Source organism: Dama dama, chromosome 8 (genome assembly GCF_033118175.1).
Source record: "Dama dama isolate Ldn47 chromosome 8, ASM3311817v1, whole genome shotgun sequence".
NCBI classification, from domain to species: Eukaryota; Metazoa; Chordata; class Mammalia; order Artiodactyla; family Cervidae; genus Dama; species Dama dama.
This window is the reverse complement of record NC_083688.1, coordinates 44,521,598-44,539,606: the sequence shown is the minus strand read 5'-3', so window position 1 is coordinate 44,539,606 and position 18,009 is coordinate 44,521,598. Positions and strand designations below refer to the sequence as shown.

The window sequence follows — 18,009 nt, the reverse complement described above, 5'->3', positions numbered from 1 at the left end:
TTTAGCTTCTTTGACAATCCCTGCTTTCCTTTCCAGCACGTAGTGGAAGAGAGATATAAGATGCAGAGCAAGCCCCTGGGAATCTGCCTGATAATTGACTGCATCGGCAATGACACAGGTAGGTGTGGATGCTCCAGGTGAATTGATGCCCATGGTGATGTCGAGGCACACACAAGCAGTAATCATCAGAGGCGTCGACCCTAGCTGCTGTTTAACAAACCACTGCCAGAAATGTGGTTTCACACAGGAAGGGTAGTTTCTTACTCACGTCTGGTGGGGATGGGGCTGGGGAGCGTCACTGCAGGTGAACGTCAGTGGGGTCATCGTCTGAGGGCTTGGAGGTTTCTTTGGATCCTCTATGTATGGCTGGTGGGTGAAGGAAGTGAGTGGAGGAGCTCAGAAGGACTTCAGGGACAGGCTTGAAAGTGATACGTATCATTTCTACCCACAATCCTTTGGTTAGAACTCATGGCCCCTTCCAACCACAATAGACAAGGAACTGAGGCTAGCCGTGTGTCAAGAGGAAAATGAAAGGGAGCTGGAGGAACCCACAGTGCTGTCTCGGGCACAAAGGCAAATTTTGTGAAAGTTGGGGAGGTTCTGTCTTGTCTTTCCATACTAGATGCTGCGGCAGGAAGGAGTCCTGAAGTCCAAAGAGGGGTTAAAAATTGAAGGTTTTTCTGGGCTTCAGTATTATCAGATGCCCCATCATTTCACCTAGATGAAAAGCTTTTCTGGGGAATATTAAAAATAGGATAAATTTGTGCTCGTTTAGAGGCAATGTGTCTGCCACCCTGGCCTTTGGTTATTGGCCTGAGTCTATACTACCTGTTTATCCTTGTTTGAATCTGAATGGATTCTTTTGCTCAGTCGTTGGATGTCTGACTCGAACTGAATCAATCACTGGTGATGCATCAAAAAATAAGGAGAAGAGCTTATATATGTGCAATAAAATTTGGTTTCATTATTTATCTCTTTCCTGAAAGGATTGATCGTTTTATTTCCACAGTTTTCCAGCTTCGCAACATTCTCTTAGAATGGGTCGGAACTGTGTTTTTTAGGCTCACGTAAAATGTTACCATGGTGGAACTTGCCTGGTGGTCCACTGGCTATGACTCTGCTCCCAGTGCCTGGGGCCTGGGTTCAATCCCCGATCAGGAAACCGGATCCACCTGCCTTAACTAAAGATCCTGCATGCCCCCCAAAGATCAAAGATCCTGTATGCCACAACTAAGACATGGTGTGGCCAAACAAGTAAAAATAAACATATATATTTAAATGTTACCATGGTGAGTTTTATGGGAAGAGAATCCAAGAAAGGTCCAGTTAGCAACTCTTACACTGAATTTCCTGGGATTTCAGATATGATCTCACTCTCTCCTGTCCTGTATTTGGTTAGATGTGAGAAATGCTGTCTCCTGAGCTATAGATGTGTCCCATATTTATTTATTTTTATTTTTCTTAAACGGAGGTGTATTTGATGTACAAGATTTGTTCTTTCTGTTTTAGCCCTTAGTGTTCACTTAAGAATGAGGAAATACCTTCTCAGAAAGAGATTGTGTGATCGTCCTCCTGTTTCAGTTGTCACCAGTTTGGTTTCACGCATCAGCGAGAAGTTCCCAACTGAACTTGGTGTAGGATATTGAGCTGTTGCGTGAGGAGAATCACAAAGATAAAGCCATGACTTGTGATTTCCGTGGCTAAATTCCAGTGTCTACGTCCCTTGTTGAGTTATGACCCTCTTGTGGGCCGGGACGGAGCATGTATTTGTATTTTTCTGTGTTACAGAGTTACGATCAGAGTTGAGCCCTGGGATTCCACCACGTAGGTGTGAGTCATGGCTTTGCCATGTCCTGGTTGGTTCCCTGGGGCACTTTTTCTAGCCTCTCTGTAGCTCCATTTTGCTTCTGTAAACTGAGTTCATAACAGGACACACCTCACAGGGAGATTGGGAAGAGTGAGTGAGTCGTGCTTGATAAGAACTTAGGGCAGTGCCTCACACACACACACACACACACACACACACACACACACACACATTTATCAGGCACTAAAATATCCATTTTGTGGACATTGGTTAATGTTATTTGTCCATTGTGTTTGTTTAATTTTAGTTGTAGATCGCTGGGCTAGAACTCGCCATGGCTTTGAGCTTAGCACATGGACCCTGACCCCAAACCAGTGAGGGACCAGAGAACTGGGATCCAGAGGCCTGTATCAGTATCTGCAAAATAGCTCAAAGATACTGTCTGTTGATGGGTACGCAGGACTTTGCACCAACACTGTCCTTGACTTTGTTTCTCCCTGGTCTGGCGTTCCCTCCATTCCTTCCATTCCTGATTAACAGCTGCTGGAATCTGCCCATTGGAACTCAGGGAGGGTCATGGAGGCTGGGTGAAGGCTGTTTTCTATAATCAAAGAAATGCAGGGCCCCACAGGGCCCCTGCACAGTATCACTCTTATCCCCATTTCAAGATGAGCAACCAGAGCACAATAAACTCCCTTTCTATCTTTTCTCATTAAGGAATAGAGCTGGGATTTGAAAGCTTGACTACAAAGCCTCTGTTTTTAGCCACATGAGCTTCTGCTCTGTGTCTTCAGAACCTGGAACTGGATGGCACATGAGAGTTCAGTAAATATTTGTTGGGTGAATGAACGAAGGAACAAACTCTATTGGTCTTGGTATGTTTCTAAAACCATTCCTTTGTTCCTGTAGAATTTAGCAGACTCCCTTACACCTATCAGTTCCTGTCCTCAAAAAAAAAATGAGACTTCTATCCAAAGAGTATGTGATTTCCCCAAAGCTTTATAGATTTATTTTTCCTTTATTCCATAAATGTTTATTGAGCACCTACTATGTGCAAAACACCACGCTTGGCCCTATGTGAAGCAGGTATAGTGGCTCATTCTTTAAAAAAAATTTTTTTTTAAGTTTTTTTTTTTTTTTTTCATTAGTGGCTCATTCTTGAGAAGATCTTTAGAGAAGTCAGTAACCTCTACTTGGAGCAGACGTAGAGGCTTAAGGATTTGGGGCTAATTGTCTCAGTTCAGTGGCTTTGTGCCTGGCGTCCTCACTGTTGAGTCACTTGTGTCAGAGACTTCGCAAAGCTAGGCTTACACGAGGCCCTGCTTCAGGGTGCCCTGACAGAGCATCTTGTTAAGGAGGGGAGAAGTGAAAGCCCCAGGTCACAGACACGTGGACTCTGGACCTTGACCTTGGGGCTGAGGTTTTTAGACTGAATGAAAGATGGTGTTTGCAGATTTTAAGAGGATGTGTTTATTCGTCTTTTCTCCCTCACTGTTTCTGAAAAGCTTGAAGATTTTTGTGTGCTCCTTTAACTAGGCTAAGATGTAGATTTCTCTAACTGATGCTGCACACATCTCTGAGAAATTTGCGCAAGTAAACTTTCTCTTCTAACAGAGCAGCAGTGGTTCTGAAGGCCGAAAGTTGATCAGAGAGCTTCTTTTGCAAGGGTGTTGACTGGAGCTTGGCTGCTCCTTGGGGTTACGCAGCCCTTTTCCTCAATTTTGCTTAATGGAATGGGTTGACAACCCAAATCAGCAGCATTTTCCTATACTGATAGATATAAACAAATCTCAGCAAGGGGAATCAGAGCAGCCATGGTGGCCTCTGCTCCTGAGCTTTGAAAACACGTGGAAGTCTGACCTGAGATGGTGATGGAGGCTTCACTCCCATAGAGCAGCCACTGTTGCCTGCCAGCTTGAGTGCCAAGGAAGATGAAGCCTCCCCCTCTCAACTTCCACGGCATTAGCGGACTCTTAAAGATAGCTTCCCTGGGAATTGGGCAGGGGGAGGGTGTGAGGAGCCAGGAAGTCTGTGGTGGATGCTTTTTTTCCTGGGCATTCTTGTTTAGTTTGGCTGTGCTGGGCCTTGGTTCCTGTGCAGGTTTTTCTCGAGTTGCAGTGCATGGCCCTCTCGTGGCGCTGGCTTCTCTTCATGAGGAGCGTGGGCTCTCGGGCATGTGGGCTTCAGCAGTTGCGGCTCCTAGGTCTAGAGCACAGGCTCAGTACTTGTAGTACATGGGCTTAGTTGCTCTGCGGCATGTAGGGTCCTCCCAGATCAGGGATCGATCCTGTGTCTCCTGCATTGGCAGGCATGTTCTTTACCACTGAGCCACCAGGGAAGCCCTTTCTGAGCATTCTTATCCTCTGAGACTTAAGCAACCATTCAGCTGGAAACCTAGCATCACTAATGAAATTTCCCTTTAAATCGGTGTGTGTGTGAGTGTGTGTGCCCTCAGCCATGTCCGACTCTTTGCGAACCCCAGTTCTGGGGTTCTGCAGCCCACCAGGCTTCTTTGTCCATGGAATTCTCCAGGCAAGAATACTGGAGTGGGTTGCCATTCCCTTCTCCAAGGGATCTTCCAGACCCAGAGATCGAACCTGCATCTCTTGAATTGGTAGGCGGGTTCCTTACCACTGAGTTACCTGGGAAACCCTTTAAATCAGTGCTACATAGCAAACCCTTTTTTCACAGACAGCATAAATCTAGGATATAAAGAAGAATTTTAGGTCCACAAGCCCTTATTGGAGACCCTTGTATTTCAAAATTTAAAAGTTTAAGAGTTCAGAACAATGATGGTGGTACATATACTGTAATTTATAGAACATTCCAGTGGGGTCTAGGGTAGTGCCCCATAATCTGTGATTATTTCTACAGCAAAAGAAATAGATATTTGCACTAAGTGGAATAAAGACTATAAATAGCTTTTCATCAGTTCAGGAAAGATTTTGCTACAAAACAAATTAGGGAAAAGAACTTAAGTTTTTCAGATTCTGGAGTTTTGGAATTGTGGAAAAGGCGTGGTGGGTATGTGGAAAAGCAGAGGACTTTAATGCTGCCTGAGGGACCACAGAAGCTTCTCTTGACATGCACTTGACATGTTTATTATTAATATTGTTTTCTCCTAAGAAAAGCTAGTCTGGAAGGAATTACTAGTCATCATGTGTAGCTAAAAAAAATGACATTTGTAAAGTAGCTTATAATTTTGTGTGTCCAGTAAATGGATTGTCCAGTAAAACCCCCTGATTGGTGTATCTGAACAAATGGAAAGTCAGGTTTATACAAGCCCCGCCCCGCCACTCCCCACTTCCCTTCTCACGCTTCTGTCTTTTTTTTGTTTGTTTGTTGTTGTTGTTTTTTTCCACTCCGCCCCACCGCGCCCGCCGCTCCCCCGCTGCTTCTGTCTTTATTCACCATTTTCCTTCCACTTGGAGGCCTTTCCTTTGCCCTGGTGTTTTTTTGGGGGGAACCGCAGCTGAATTACACCTTTCCCATAATTTCCTCTTCAGGTGTCTCAGACCTCACTGACTTTCCCTACTCTGATCTCCTATTTTACATAAACTCCTACTGCTCTATGTGACATGTCAGTTATTGTTTTATATGCATTTATACACATCTCATTGGAAAAGACCCTGATGCTGGGAGGGATTGGGGGCAGGAAGAGAAGGGGATGACAGAGGATGAGATGGTTAGATGGCGTCACTGACTTGATGGACATAAGTTTGAGTAAACTCCGGGAGTTGGTGATGGACAGGGAGGCCTGGCTTGCTGCGATTCATGGGGTTGCAAAGAGTCGGACATGACTGAGTGACTGAACTGAACTGAACTGAACTGAACTGATACACACCCAAGTACCCCCAGTCCTGCCTCCCAGCACATGGCTCACCGCCGCCCCCTCTCCTATGTGATCGTTCTGCTCCATGCCCTGAGACACGTGGAGTGGGCACCAACCATGGCCACGAGCGCCTTTGCCCCACACTGTCACCGAGCCACACTGATGCCCAAGGCCCCAGCAGAGCTGTCGAGGAGAGACCTGCGGCAATGGCAAGCACCCGTCGGCCCACAGCGGCTGCTTTTCCGCAGGGGATTCCGCCATCGCCCCATGTTGGTGCACTTTATCGGCCGTCCACTTCACCTCCTAAGAAAACAGTCTCTAAACAGACATGAAACCCTTTGGTGATAGAGGAGCCCAAGATTGGGCTAGAAGGAGACTGTGGTGTGCGATTACCCCCGTGGAGAGTTCTTAGGGGAAGTCGATGACAGGTTGGAGAGAGGGGATGGAGTGTATCCTGGATAGATAGATAGTTTGGAGGGAATGGTAAATGATTGGATGTCATAACTAGCTGAGGGGTGTGTGGAACAGGGAGCTGTGTGTGTGTGTGTGCCCGCATGCCTACCTTCAGTTAGGAGTGGGGGAAGAAGGTCTTCTGGGTAAATCTGGCCTCGCTGTTGTAGGACTGAGAGCTGTGGTCAGGCAGGTGGAATACCGTGTTGGTCAGGTGGTCCGCCCTGGAGGCGTCTCTGCCTGGAGCACAGCTGCAGCCTCCCACCTGGTTGGCAAGGTTTTCCTGGCCGGCCCCACTGTTGTCCGCATGCCCTGTCACTTCACCGCGCGGTCGTGTAACTGCCAGCATGGGTCCACACTCATCTTCACACTGATGCCTCCCGGGTGCCTTGGCCTGCCTCCCAGAGCCCACTTAAGACCAGGACCCTCTTGGAGCCACCACTGGTGCATGAGAGTCACAGCCAGCCCAGGACCTGGCACAACGGCTAAGCCTCCCACAGCGGTGGCTGGCATGAGGCACGCGGGAAGGGAGGTGTGTTCATGGCCACTGGCCCCACTCACAGATGTAGATACCCCTCCCGCACCTTCTGCTGCTCACACCCGCGGCGACCGCCCCAGCCCACCCGTAACCCCACCCTGTCCAACCCCACCGCCTTACCACCAACAACGGCAGGAGCCCCAGCGCAAGCCCAGGGGCATCACTGCAACTGCCAGGAGCACCAGCCACAGCCCCTCAGGAGGGAGGAAGGCAGGCATCCGGAGGCCCCAGGTGGGTCCTGGTGGACGCGGTGCTGCTGGAGAGTCCAGGCAGTGGTGGGGGCATCTGAGAAGGAAGAAGCTGGTGGTGGACAGCTTGGAGTGGGCAAGGTTGCCACTACTGTCAAAAGGTTTGTCCTGGGGGACAGTGGAGGTGGCCTGACTGTGCTAGGGCTAGAGCTGCAGGGTCCCAGGGGGCTGGTGTCACAGCGCTAAGGCCGGCAGAGCAAGCGTGAGCTAAAAGGGTAGTAGGATTGTGCCAGGGAGATCAGTAGGTGGCAGGGGGAGAGGAAGAAGAAAGGCTTCCTTGACCGGGAATCGACCCTGGGCCGCGGCGAATCCTGACTGCTGTACAACCACGGAGCATCAGGGGTTTGCCCCTGGCCTGCTCCTGCTGAACCCAGCACCTCCACGCCACCCGCTCTGTGCCACCTTGGTGCCCACACCTGGCCCAGATGAAGCAGGACAAAGGCTAACAGAGTGTTGCCAAGAGAACCCACTGGTCATAGCAAACACCCTCTTCCAACAACACAAGAGAAGACCCTACACATGGACATCACCAGATGGTCAATACCGAAATCAGATTGGTTATATTCTTTGCAGCCAAAGATGGAGAAGCTCTATACAGTCAGCAAAAACAAGACTGGGAGCTGACTGTGGCTCAGGTCATGAACTCCTTATTGCCAAATTCAGATGTAAATTGAAGAAAGTAGGGAAAACCACTAGACCATTCAGGTATGACCTAAATCAAGTCCCTTATGATTATACAGTGAAAGTGACAAATAGATTCAAGGGGTTAGATCTGATAGACAGAGTGCCCGAAGAACTCTGGGCAGAGGTTCATGACATTGTACAGGAGACAGGGCTCAAGACCATCCCCAGGAAAAAGAAAAGCAAAAAGGCAAAATGGTTGTCTGAGGAGACATTACAAATAGCTGAGAAAAGAAGAGACACCAAAGGCAAAGAAGAAAAGGAAAGATATACCCATTTGAATGCAGAGTTCCAAAGAATAGCAAGGAGAGATAAGAAAGCCTTCCTCAGTGGTCAGTGCAAAGAAATAGAGAAAAACAACAGAATGGGAAAGACTAGAGATCTCTTCAAGAAAATGAGAGATACCAAGAGGTCATGCAACGATGGCATCAATAAAGGACAGAAATGGTATGGACCTAACAGAAGCAGATGATATTAAGAAGAGGTGGCAAGAATACACAGAAGAACTATACAAAAAAGATCTTCATGACCCAGATAACCATGGTGGTATGATGACTCACCTAGAGCCAGATACCCTGGAATGCAAAGTCAAGTGGGCCTTAAGAAGCATCACTATGAACAAAGCTAGTGGAGGTGATGGAATTCCAGTTGAGCTATTTCAAATCCTAAAAGATGATGCTGTGAAAGTGCTGCACTCAAATATACCAGCAAATTTGGAAAACTCAGCAGTGGCCACAGGACTGGAAAAGGTCGGTTTTCATTCCAATCCCAGAGAAAGGCAATGCCAAAGAATGTTCAAACTACTGCACAATTGCCCTCATCTCACATGCTAGCAAAGTAATGCTCAAAATTCTCCAAGCCAGGCTTCAACAGTATGTGAACCAAGAACTTCCAGATGTTCAAGCTGGATTTGTGAAAGGCAGAGGAACCAGAGATCAAATTGCTGATATCCTTTGACAGTCATAGAAAAAGCAAGAGAATTCCAGAAAAACATCTATTTCTGCTTTATTGACTACGCCAAAGGTTTTGACTGAGTGGATCACAACAAACTGTGGAAAATTCTTAAAGAGGTGGAAATACCAGACCACCTGACCTGCCTCCTGAGAAATCTGTATGCCGGTCAAGAAGCAACAGTTAGAACTGGCCATGGAACAACAGACTGGTTCCAAATTGGGAAAGGAGTACGTCAAGGCTGTATATTGTCCCCCTGCTTACTTATCTTATATGTACAGTACACCATGAGAAATGCTGGGCTGGATGAAGCACAAACTGGAATCAAGATTGCCAGGAAAAATATCAATAACTTCAGATACATAGATGACACCACCCTTATGGCAGAAAGTGAAGCGGAACTAAAGAGCCTCTTGATGAAAGTGATAGAGGAGAGTGAAAAAGCTGCCTTAAAACTCAACATTCAGAAAACTAAGATTATGGTATTTGGTCGCATCACTTCATGGCAAATAGATGGGGAAACAGTGGAAATATTGACAGACTTTATTTTCTTGGGCTCCAAAATCACTACTGATGGTGACTACAGCCATGAAATTAAAAGACACTTGTTCCTTGGAAGAAAGCAATGACCAACCTAGACAGCATATTAAAAAGCAGAGACATTACTTTGTCAACAAAGGTCCGTCTAGTCAAGGCTATGGTTTTTCCAGTAGCCTTGTATGGATGTGAAAGTTGGACTATAAAGAAAGCTAAGCACTGAAGAATTGATGCTTTTGAACTATGGTGTTGGAGAAGACTCTTGAGAGTCCCTTGGACTGCAAGGAGATCCAACCAGTCCATCCTAAAGGAAATCCGTGCTGAATATTCATTGGAAGGACTGATGCTAAAGCTGAAACTCCAGTACTTTGGCTACCTGATGCACCCCTTGATGCTGGGAAAGATTGAAAGCAGGAGGAGAAGGGGATGATAGAGGATGAGATGGTTGGATGGCATCACTGACTCGATAGACATGAGTTTGAGCAAGCTCCAGGACTTGGTGATGGACAGGGAAGCCTGACGTGCTGCAGTCCATGGAGCTGCAAAGAGTTGGACACAACTGAGCAACTGAAATGACTGATACACTTTGCTTCTCCAACAAGAATATGGGCTTCTTGAAGAATAGGAACTACATGGCTTATTTCATCTGTATCCTGTCACCAGAGTGTTTCTCTAACACAGGAAGGGGAACTTTGTAAAGCATGAGTTTTGAGGTCAAGCGTGTTTTAAGAGAAGAGAATAATTTGTTCCCCTTTAGGAGCTTTGTGATGCATGTTGGCCTTAAAGCTTCTGATCAGTCTTTACTTCTGAGTAAAGAAACCTGGTTAAGTTTTGTCAATCTTGCATTTGTCCTTCATGTTTGACCTCAAAACTCCCCCTTCCACTAAGAATATTCTGCACACTTGTGTTGCATTCATGTGCTTTGTAATAACTTGAGCTGGGCTTATTAAAGTTACTCAATAAGTGATTGTAAATAGTCTGGTGAAGCAGCCACCCTTTCTTTTTTATTCTATACATTTATTTAATGAATCCCATTTTGTAGACAGTATTAAGATAAATGTGAGCTCATTTCAGTCAAAACACATTCTAACTGAATGGAGTCGTGACATTCTACTGTATTTAATTTTTTGGATTTCATCTCAGTAGTCTGCAAGCTGGTGGGCACTGCTGCTTCTTGCTTTTCCCTAACAGCCCTGTACTAACTGTCAGACCAGAAGAAACCCCTCTCAGGAGGTTAATAAAGGAACAGCTGAATTTTACAGAGCTAGGGTTGGGTCAGGTGTGGAGTTTCTAAGATGCATAGAAGAAGAAGTGGGACTTCTGCAGTCAGTTGAAGTTTTATTTTCCAAACTCAACACCCACATTTTTCTTCCCCTATTTGCAAAGAAGGACAGGGAAGTTACTGTTGATACATGGGGGTGCAGAATCTGAATCTGGCTACTCTGAGTCCATTTTAGTTAGCTTTCACTCTAAGGGGCTTCCCAGGTGGCACTAGTGGTAAAGAACCTGCCTGCCAATGCAGGAGACATAAGAAACATGGGTTTGATCCCTGAGTTGGGAAGATCTCCTGGAGAAGGAAATAGCGACCCACTCCAGTATTCTTGCTTGTGCAACCCTATGGACTGTAGCCTGCCAGGTTCCTCTGTCCATGGAGTTGCACAGAGTTGGACATGAGTGAAGTGACTTAGCACACTGGTTTCTAAGGAAGTAGATTCCATGCAAGAGAGGCATCACAGGCAGGCTCTATAATTGTGATGAAGTGGCTGCCTTTATATTCTTTAAAACTAATACTTTAAAAAAATTTTTTATTTACTTATATTTATTTTTGACTGTGCTGGTCTTTGTTGCTGCACACGGGCTTTCTCTGCCTGCGGTGAGCAGGGGCTGCCCTGTTGTGGAATGCTGGCTTCCCACTGCAGTGGCTTCTCTTGTTGCGGAGCGCAGACTCTAGGCACATAGGGTTTGGTAGTTGTAGCACGTGGGCTTAGCTGCCCCATGGCATGTGGGATCTTCCTAGAACAGGGATTGAACCCATGTCCCCTGCATTGGCAAGTGAATTCTTAACCGCAGGACCACAAGGGAAGGCCCCAAACTAATATCTTATGTTTGAATAACCACTTACAGTTTGCAAAGCATCTTGGCAGAAATGTCAGTGAATCCTTACAGCTACCTTCTAGAGGACATGGTATAGTCACTGATCCATTTTATAGATGAGTAAGTTACAGACGTCATTTCTTCAAAGCCACACTATCATGATCTTGATCCTGTATAGACTGGCTTATATCCATGTTCTTGCTGGGTCAAGAAAAGACAACAGCTGGCCTCAGTCCTCATCATCTGATAGAGAAAAGGTGTGTTATTAATGGGAAATGCCAGCTGGGATCCCTTCAGACCGTGTCCATTGAGTGGCTGTTGTCTCAGGAATATTTTTTTTTTTTCTATTTTGTGATGATCTTTTTTTTTTTTTTTTTTTTTAGTTGGAGGCTAATTACTTCACAACATTTCAGTGGGTGTCTCAGGAATATTTTAAGAGATCTTCTGTCTTGGTCTGAGGCCCATCCAGGTCTGGTGGTCTGATTGGCCTTATACTTGGCCTTGAGGACCTGTATGGCTTTTGGATCCACTTCCAGCTTTATTGTTTTTCCTTCTGTTCTTCTAGACCTCAGATTCCCATCTCCTTCTTAGCTCTTCTGTTAGTGTAAATTAGCCTTCTTTCAGGACCAGACAAGGTTTAGACCCATATGTGAGTGGAGGAGTCAGGACTGAAACTCAGACCTTGTGGTTCCAAGACTTCCTCTTTTACCCAGATTCATGCAATGGCCTGTTGACTGCCTTGCGACAGCCCAGCCAGAGCCTGCAGGCAGCCCAGATCAAAACAAGAAATTAAGTAAGGCGCAGGACAGCATGGGTTCTGTTCAGACCCCTGCATACGAGGATGGAAAGGGAGGAAGTGGCTTTCTTTCAAGGGCTTTGATAAGGGAGTCAGTCTATCAGTGAAAAGAGGCTTTTGAGGGGACTAAGCCAGTCTGGACTTCCATGGTGGCTCAGACAGTAAAGCGTCTGCCTACAATGCGGGAGACCTGGTTTCAATCCCTGGGTTGGGAAGATCCCCTGGAGAAGGAAATGGCAACCCACTCCAGTACTTTTGCCTGGAAAATCCCATGGACGGAGGAGCCTGGTAGGCTACAGTCCATGGGGTCGCAGAGAGTAGGACACGACTGAGCAACTTCACTTTCGCTTTCAAGTCAGTCTGGGACAAGGAAACAAAAGAGCTTTGAGTCCGGTGTTTCTCTGTTTGCTTCTGCCCCCTAGGGGAGAATATGCTCCATGATTGGAGAGTGACCCCTGAAAGGGAGAGTTTGGAATAAAGCAGAGGGGATGGCCCTGGGGTTCCCGCCCAGGTTCTCTCATGGTACAGCCCCACCTGAACCCAAACTGCACCCTGAAGCCTTGCCTACACCCTCGGAATCCTTGCCTACACCCTCAGAATCCTTGCCTGCACCCTCAGAATCCTTGCCTTCACCCTCGGAATCCTTGCCTGCAACCTTGGAATCCTTGCCTGCACCCTCGGAATCCTTGCCTGCACCCTCGGAATCTTTGCCTGCACCCTCGGAATCCTTGCCTGCACCCTCGGAATCCTTGCCTGCACCCTCACCCTCGGAATCCTTGCCTGCACCCTCGGAATCCTTGCCTGCGCCCTCACCCTCGGAATCCTTGCCTGCACCCTCGGAATCCTTGCCTGCGCCCTCACCCTCGGAATCCTTGCCTGCACCCTCGGAATCCTTGCCTGCACCCTCAGAATCCTTGCCTGCGCCCTCACCCTCGGAATCCTTGCCTGCACCCTCACCCTCGGAATCCTTGCCTGCACCCTTGGAATCCTTGCCTGCACCCTCGGAATCCTTGCCTACGCCCTCGGAATCCTTGCCTGCACCCTCGGAATCCTTGCCTACTCCCTCAGAATCCTTGCCTGCAACCTTGGAATCCTTGCCTACACCCTCAGAATCCTTGCCTGCACCCTCAGAATCCTTGCCTGCACCCTCAGAATCCTTGCCTGCAACCTTGGAATCCTTGCCTACACCCTCAGAATCCTTGCCTGCACCCTCGGAATCCTTGCCTGCACCCTCAGAATCCTTGCCTGCGCCCTCACCCTCGGAATCCTTGCCTGCACCCTCAGAATCCTTGCCTGCGCCCTCACCCTCGGAATCCTTGCCTGCACCCTCGGAATCCTTGCCTGCACCCTCGGAATCCTTGCCTGCACCCTCGGAATCCTTGCCTAGCGGGAGGTGCTGCTGTGCCTTATCTGCCACTCGGAGACCCTGTGTAGACAAGTGAGGTTGCTTGTCATAGGATTTTAGAGAGATTGACTCCTTCTTTATATCTCTTCATTATGGCATTTTACATATATATATATATATATATATACACACACACACTATATACATATAATTCATTGTTTTTTTTGCCCTCGCCTCCTGGTCAGGCAGAAGGACAACAGTGAATAGCTTAACTACATTCTCAGGTGATAGTTATCATTGCTTCCTTTTGCTGACTTACCTGGTGAATTGAAACGTGAAGTGGAAGTGTTAGTTACTCAGTTGTGTCCGACTGTTTGTGATCCCATGGACTGTAGCCTGCCAGGCTCCTCTCTCCATGGAATTCTCCAGGCAAGAATACTGGAGTGGGTTGCCATTCCCTTCTCCAGGGGATCCTCCCAACCCAGGGATTGAACTCAAGTCTTCTGTGTTGCAGGCAGATACTTTACCATCTAAGCCATCAGGGAGGCCCAGAATATAAGGTGGGAGGGAAGTTTCAGAGGGAGGAGACATGTGTATACTTATGGCTGATTCATTTTGATGTATGACAGAAACCAACACAATATTGTAAAGTAATTATCCTCCAATTAAATAAATTTTTTTTAAAAAAGGAGAAAGAAAGTGTAGTGGGTAGAGGTGAGAGAACTCATGACCTGGGTCAACCTTTCTGTGGCCTTTGGATCTAGATTTAGCTCTGCACTCTGCAAATGCACCCGTTCCTATGAACTTGTGGATTATTATAAGAAGGAGCCCCTTGAACAAAAGTTTTGGTTGAAAAGAAAAAGTGTTTTTCACTCTCATTTAGATGAGAGGTGGGCTCAGTCCATGCCTGAGGCCAGATGTGGTGGTGGCCTCAGTCAGGGAAAGAGATGTAACGGGACAGACTGTGACTGTGAACCTGGGACATGAGTCTCATAAGTCATGTTTCAGGCTGATTCTGTCCTCCTGCCCCATCCTCAGGACCTTTGCTGCTACTGCTGCTAAGTCACTTCAGTCATGTCCAACTCTGTGCAACCCCATAGACGGCAGCCCACCAGGTTCCCCCATCCCTGGGATTCTCCATGCAAGAACACTGGAGTGGGTTGCCATCCCCTTCTCCAGTGCATGAAAGTGAAAAGTGAAAGTGAAGTCACTCAGTCGTGTCCAACTCTTAGCGACCCCATGGACTGCAGCCTACCAGGCTCCTCCGTCCATGGGACTTTCCAGGCAAGAGTACTGGAGTGGGGTGCCACTGCCTTCTCTGCTCAGGACCTTTAAAGCCTCAGAAAAGAAAATGTTGGTTGCTCAGTCATGTCCAACTCTTTGCAACTCCATGGACTGTAGCCCTCCAGGCTTCTTGGCCCCTGAAATTCTCCAGGCAAGAATACTGGAGTGGGTAGCCATTTGCTTCTCCAGGAGATCTTCCCGACCCAGGGATAGAACCTTCACTGCAGACAGATTGTTTATCGTCTGAGCCACCAGGTTAAAGCCTCAAACCATGACACAAAAAGTAGAAACAGACAAGTAATGGAGATGAGACCATGTTGAGGATTATGACCCAGTGTCTCTTGAGCTTTCCTTACTCCTGTGTTGTTTTTCCTGTTTGTTTTTTCCAGACAGTCTTCGGGACACCTTCACTTCCCTGGGCTATGAAGTCAAGCGTTTCTTATATCTCACTATGCAAGATATAACCGACATTCTGTGCCAAGTTGCCCAGATGCCCCAGCACCATGACTCTGACAGCTTCGTGTGTATCCTGGTGAGCCGAGGGGGCTCCCAGAGCGTGTTTGGCGTGGATCAGACTCACTCTGGGGTCCCTTTGGATCATATCAGAAGGATGTTCATGGCAGACATGTGCCCCTCTCTCTCAGGGAAGCCAAAGCTCTTTTTTATTCAGAGCTATGTGAAATCAGAGGGCCAGCTGGAGGACAGCAGCTTCCTGGAGGTGGATGGGCCGTCAGTGAAAAGTGCAGAATCCAAGGCCGGGAAGCCTGGGGCCTACCGAGATTTGATTCACCGAGAAGCTGACTTCTTCTGGAGCCTGTGCAAAGCAGATGTGTCCCTGCTGGAGGGGCCCTCCAGCTCACCCTCACTGTACCTGCAGTGCCTCTCCCAGAAACTGTGGCAAGAAAGGTGAGCCACACAAGCTGAGGTGGATCCTGGCCCCAATTGTTTATTTTCTGCTGCCAACACGGAAGGGTCTTCCCAAGTGGTGCTAGTGGTAAAAATCCCACCTGCCAACACAGGAGACATAAGAGATGCGGGTTCGACCCTTGGGTTGGGAAGATCCCCTGGAGGAGGGCATGGCAATCCACTCCAGTATTCTTGCCTGGAAAATCCCATGGACAGAGGAGCCTGGCAGGCTACAGTCTTTAGGGTCACAAAGAGATGGACATGACTAAAGCGACTTAGCATACGCACATGCACCAAGATGGAAGTGCCACTGTTTGATGCCCTTCTCTTCAGGGGGATTTTTTTCATTCCTTGATGGGGTTGCCTTAAGAGTCTGAGATAGATTCTGCACAGTTTATGAATGCTTTATGCCTTAGAAGGAATTTAGTAGAGCTTGTGGTTTGGATATTTTTCTTCAAAATTAAGAAATGTTTTGTTTTTTCTTATTACAAAAGCATTGCATGCTCCTTACTGAAAAAACAACAATGACAACAAAACCATGAGATATAGATGCTGAAAGCAGAACATAGCAAGCAGTTTTAATCCAACTTACCAGAACCAACCTGTTTAACCAAATCTCAATGTATTGCCTTCCAGATCTTTTTTGAATCCCATACAATTATACATAACCATGTTTTTTAAGCCAAAGTGAAATCATAATCTACTGTTACTTTACAACATGCTTTTAGCTTGTGTAACAGCTTATTTTTACATGCCAGGAATCACATTTCTATAGCATTTTACTATCTGCCGAGTAGTCCCTAATATGGTTATAGCATAATTTCCTTGGCCAGTCTTTAGTTGTTGGGCAACGTTTTGCATTGGGCAATGTCTTTACGTTTTTTCAGGTCAGTATTTGTGCTTATTCATAATTGTTTTATTGAAGGGAAAATTCCCAGAAGTGGAATTGCTTTGTCAAATGACCAGCATTAAAAAATATGTTTATTTATTTGCAACCTCACCGGGTCTTCCTGGCTGCTCTCCGGCTTTTCTTTAGCTGCAGAGAGTGGTGGCTGCTCTTCCTTGCAGTCTGTGGACTTCTCATTGCAGTGACTTCTCTTGTTGCCGAGCACAGGCTCTAGAGTATGGGCTCAGTAATTGTGGCACACAGACCTAGTTACCCTGTGGCGTGTGAAGTCTGCCGAGAACAGGGATCAAACGCTTGTCCCCGGCCTTGGCAGGCAGACTCTTAACCATTGGACCACCAGGGAATTCCAATAAGCATGTTAAAAACCTTTGATACATCTTATCAGATTGTCTTCTAGGACAGTTAGACCAGCTTTTCAAAAATATTTTGGCCGTGCCATGTGGCTTGAGGGACTTGAGTTTCTCAATCAGGGATTGAACCCAGAACCCTGGTAGCGAGAGCATTGAGTCCTAACCACTGGACTGCCAGGGAGTCCCCATAGGCCTACTTTTATGAGACTGTCTACATCCCTGAGTTCTCACTAATGGTGTGTGCTCTTTTATTTCCCCATATCTTGACAATTTGATGGGTAAAAAATGGTACCAGAGTGTACAGGTTTGCAAGTCTTTGTTACTTGGACATTTTTGATGTTTATTGGCAAGAATACTTTCCTAAGGGAACCATTAGTGATCTGGTTTTCCTTTAGGTGGAAGCAAGCCTCACTGTGCCTCAAATGTAAGATTAGTAGTCCCTTTTCAGTTGCCCACTAATTACAATTTGGAGTATCTCCAAGTCACTTGTGAAAGGCATCTTTTGTCACTTAGGGGACCCCAGGAATAAATCTCAGGGTCTGGGACACCTAGCCTCCTCGGGGATGGCTCAACAGTAAGGGGAAGGCTAGAGCAGGGGTGACTCATTCTTCCAAGGTGCAAACGCCATGGGCCAGCCACATCGTTGGCCTGGCCTTTTACATTCATTATGTATTTGCACAGAGTTGCCCCTTGGGGGAGTGGACTGTGGTCATCGCACCAGACTGCAGCAAACCTGTTCAGATCATGTGCTAAGCAGCTTGTAGACTATTTAGAAAGGCACAGTTTTACAGCACTTTCATATCTGCGAGTTGATTTCATTCTGATGATAATCTGTCTCCTCATTGATAATCTCATGGGATTAATTTTTGCCTTTTCTGTTCCCTGCAGGAAGCACTCACTCCTGGAGCTCCACACTGAACTCAACAGCCTGGTGTATGATTGGAACATCAAAGTGTCTGCTAAGGAGCGGTACTACGTCTGGCTGCAGCACACTTTGAGAAAGAAGCTCTTCCTCTCTCACAAATAAAAAGTCAAAGTCACAGTGTGTAAGAACTTGCTTCCTTAAAAAAAAAAAAAAAAAAAAAAGAACTTGCTTCCTGTTGTGTCTCCATATGTCAGAAAGCACAGAGAGAACAGGCTGTCTTATGTCTCTTCTTATAAGGGCACTGATCTTGTTCATAAGGACTGCACCACCATGACCTAATCCCCTCCTGAAGGCTATCTAATACTATCATATTGGAGGGTGGACACAGACATTCAATTTAAAATTGTGGCTTTCAGAT

At 46.8% G+C, this 18,009-nt stretch overlaps 1 protein-coding gene across 5 annotated transcripts in view; it reads left to right on the top strand.

Moving 5' to 3' along the window:
- The window catches only part of CFLAR (CASP8 and FADD like apoptosis regulator), a 50,983-nt gene extending 33,217 nt beyond the window's left edge, over window positions 1-17,766 (top strand). For all 5 annotated transcript variants that reach the window (XM_061149015.1, XM_061149012.1, XM_061149014.1 and 2 more), the window contains 3 exons: window positions 37-118; window positions 14,953-15,469; window positions 17,615-17,766. In XM_061149015.1, coding sequence (XP_061004998.1) covers window positions 37-118; window positions 14,953-15,469; window positions 17,615-17,753 — 738 coding nt within the window. In that variant the 3' untranslated portion in view covers window positions 17,754-17,766. The remainder of the gene's footprint in view (window positions 1-36; window positions 119-14,952; window positions 15,470-17,614) is intronic.
- Window positions 17,767-18,009: the final 243 nt, after the last annotated feature.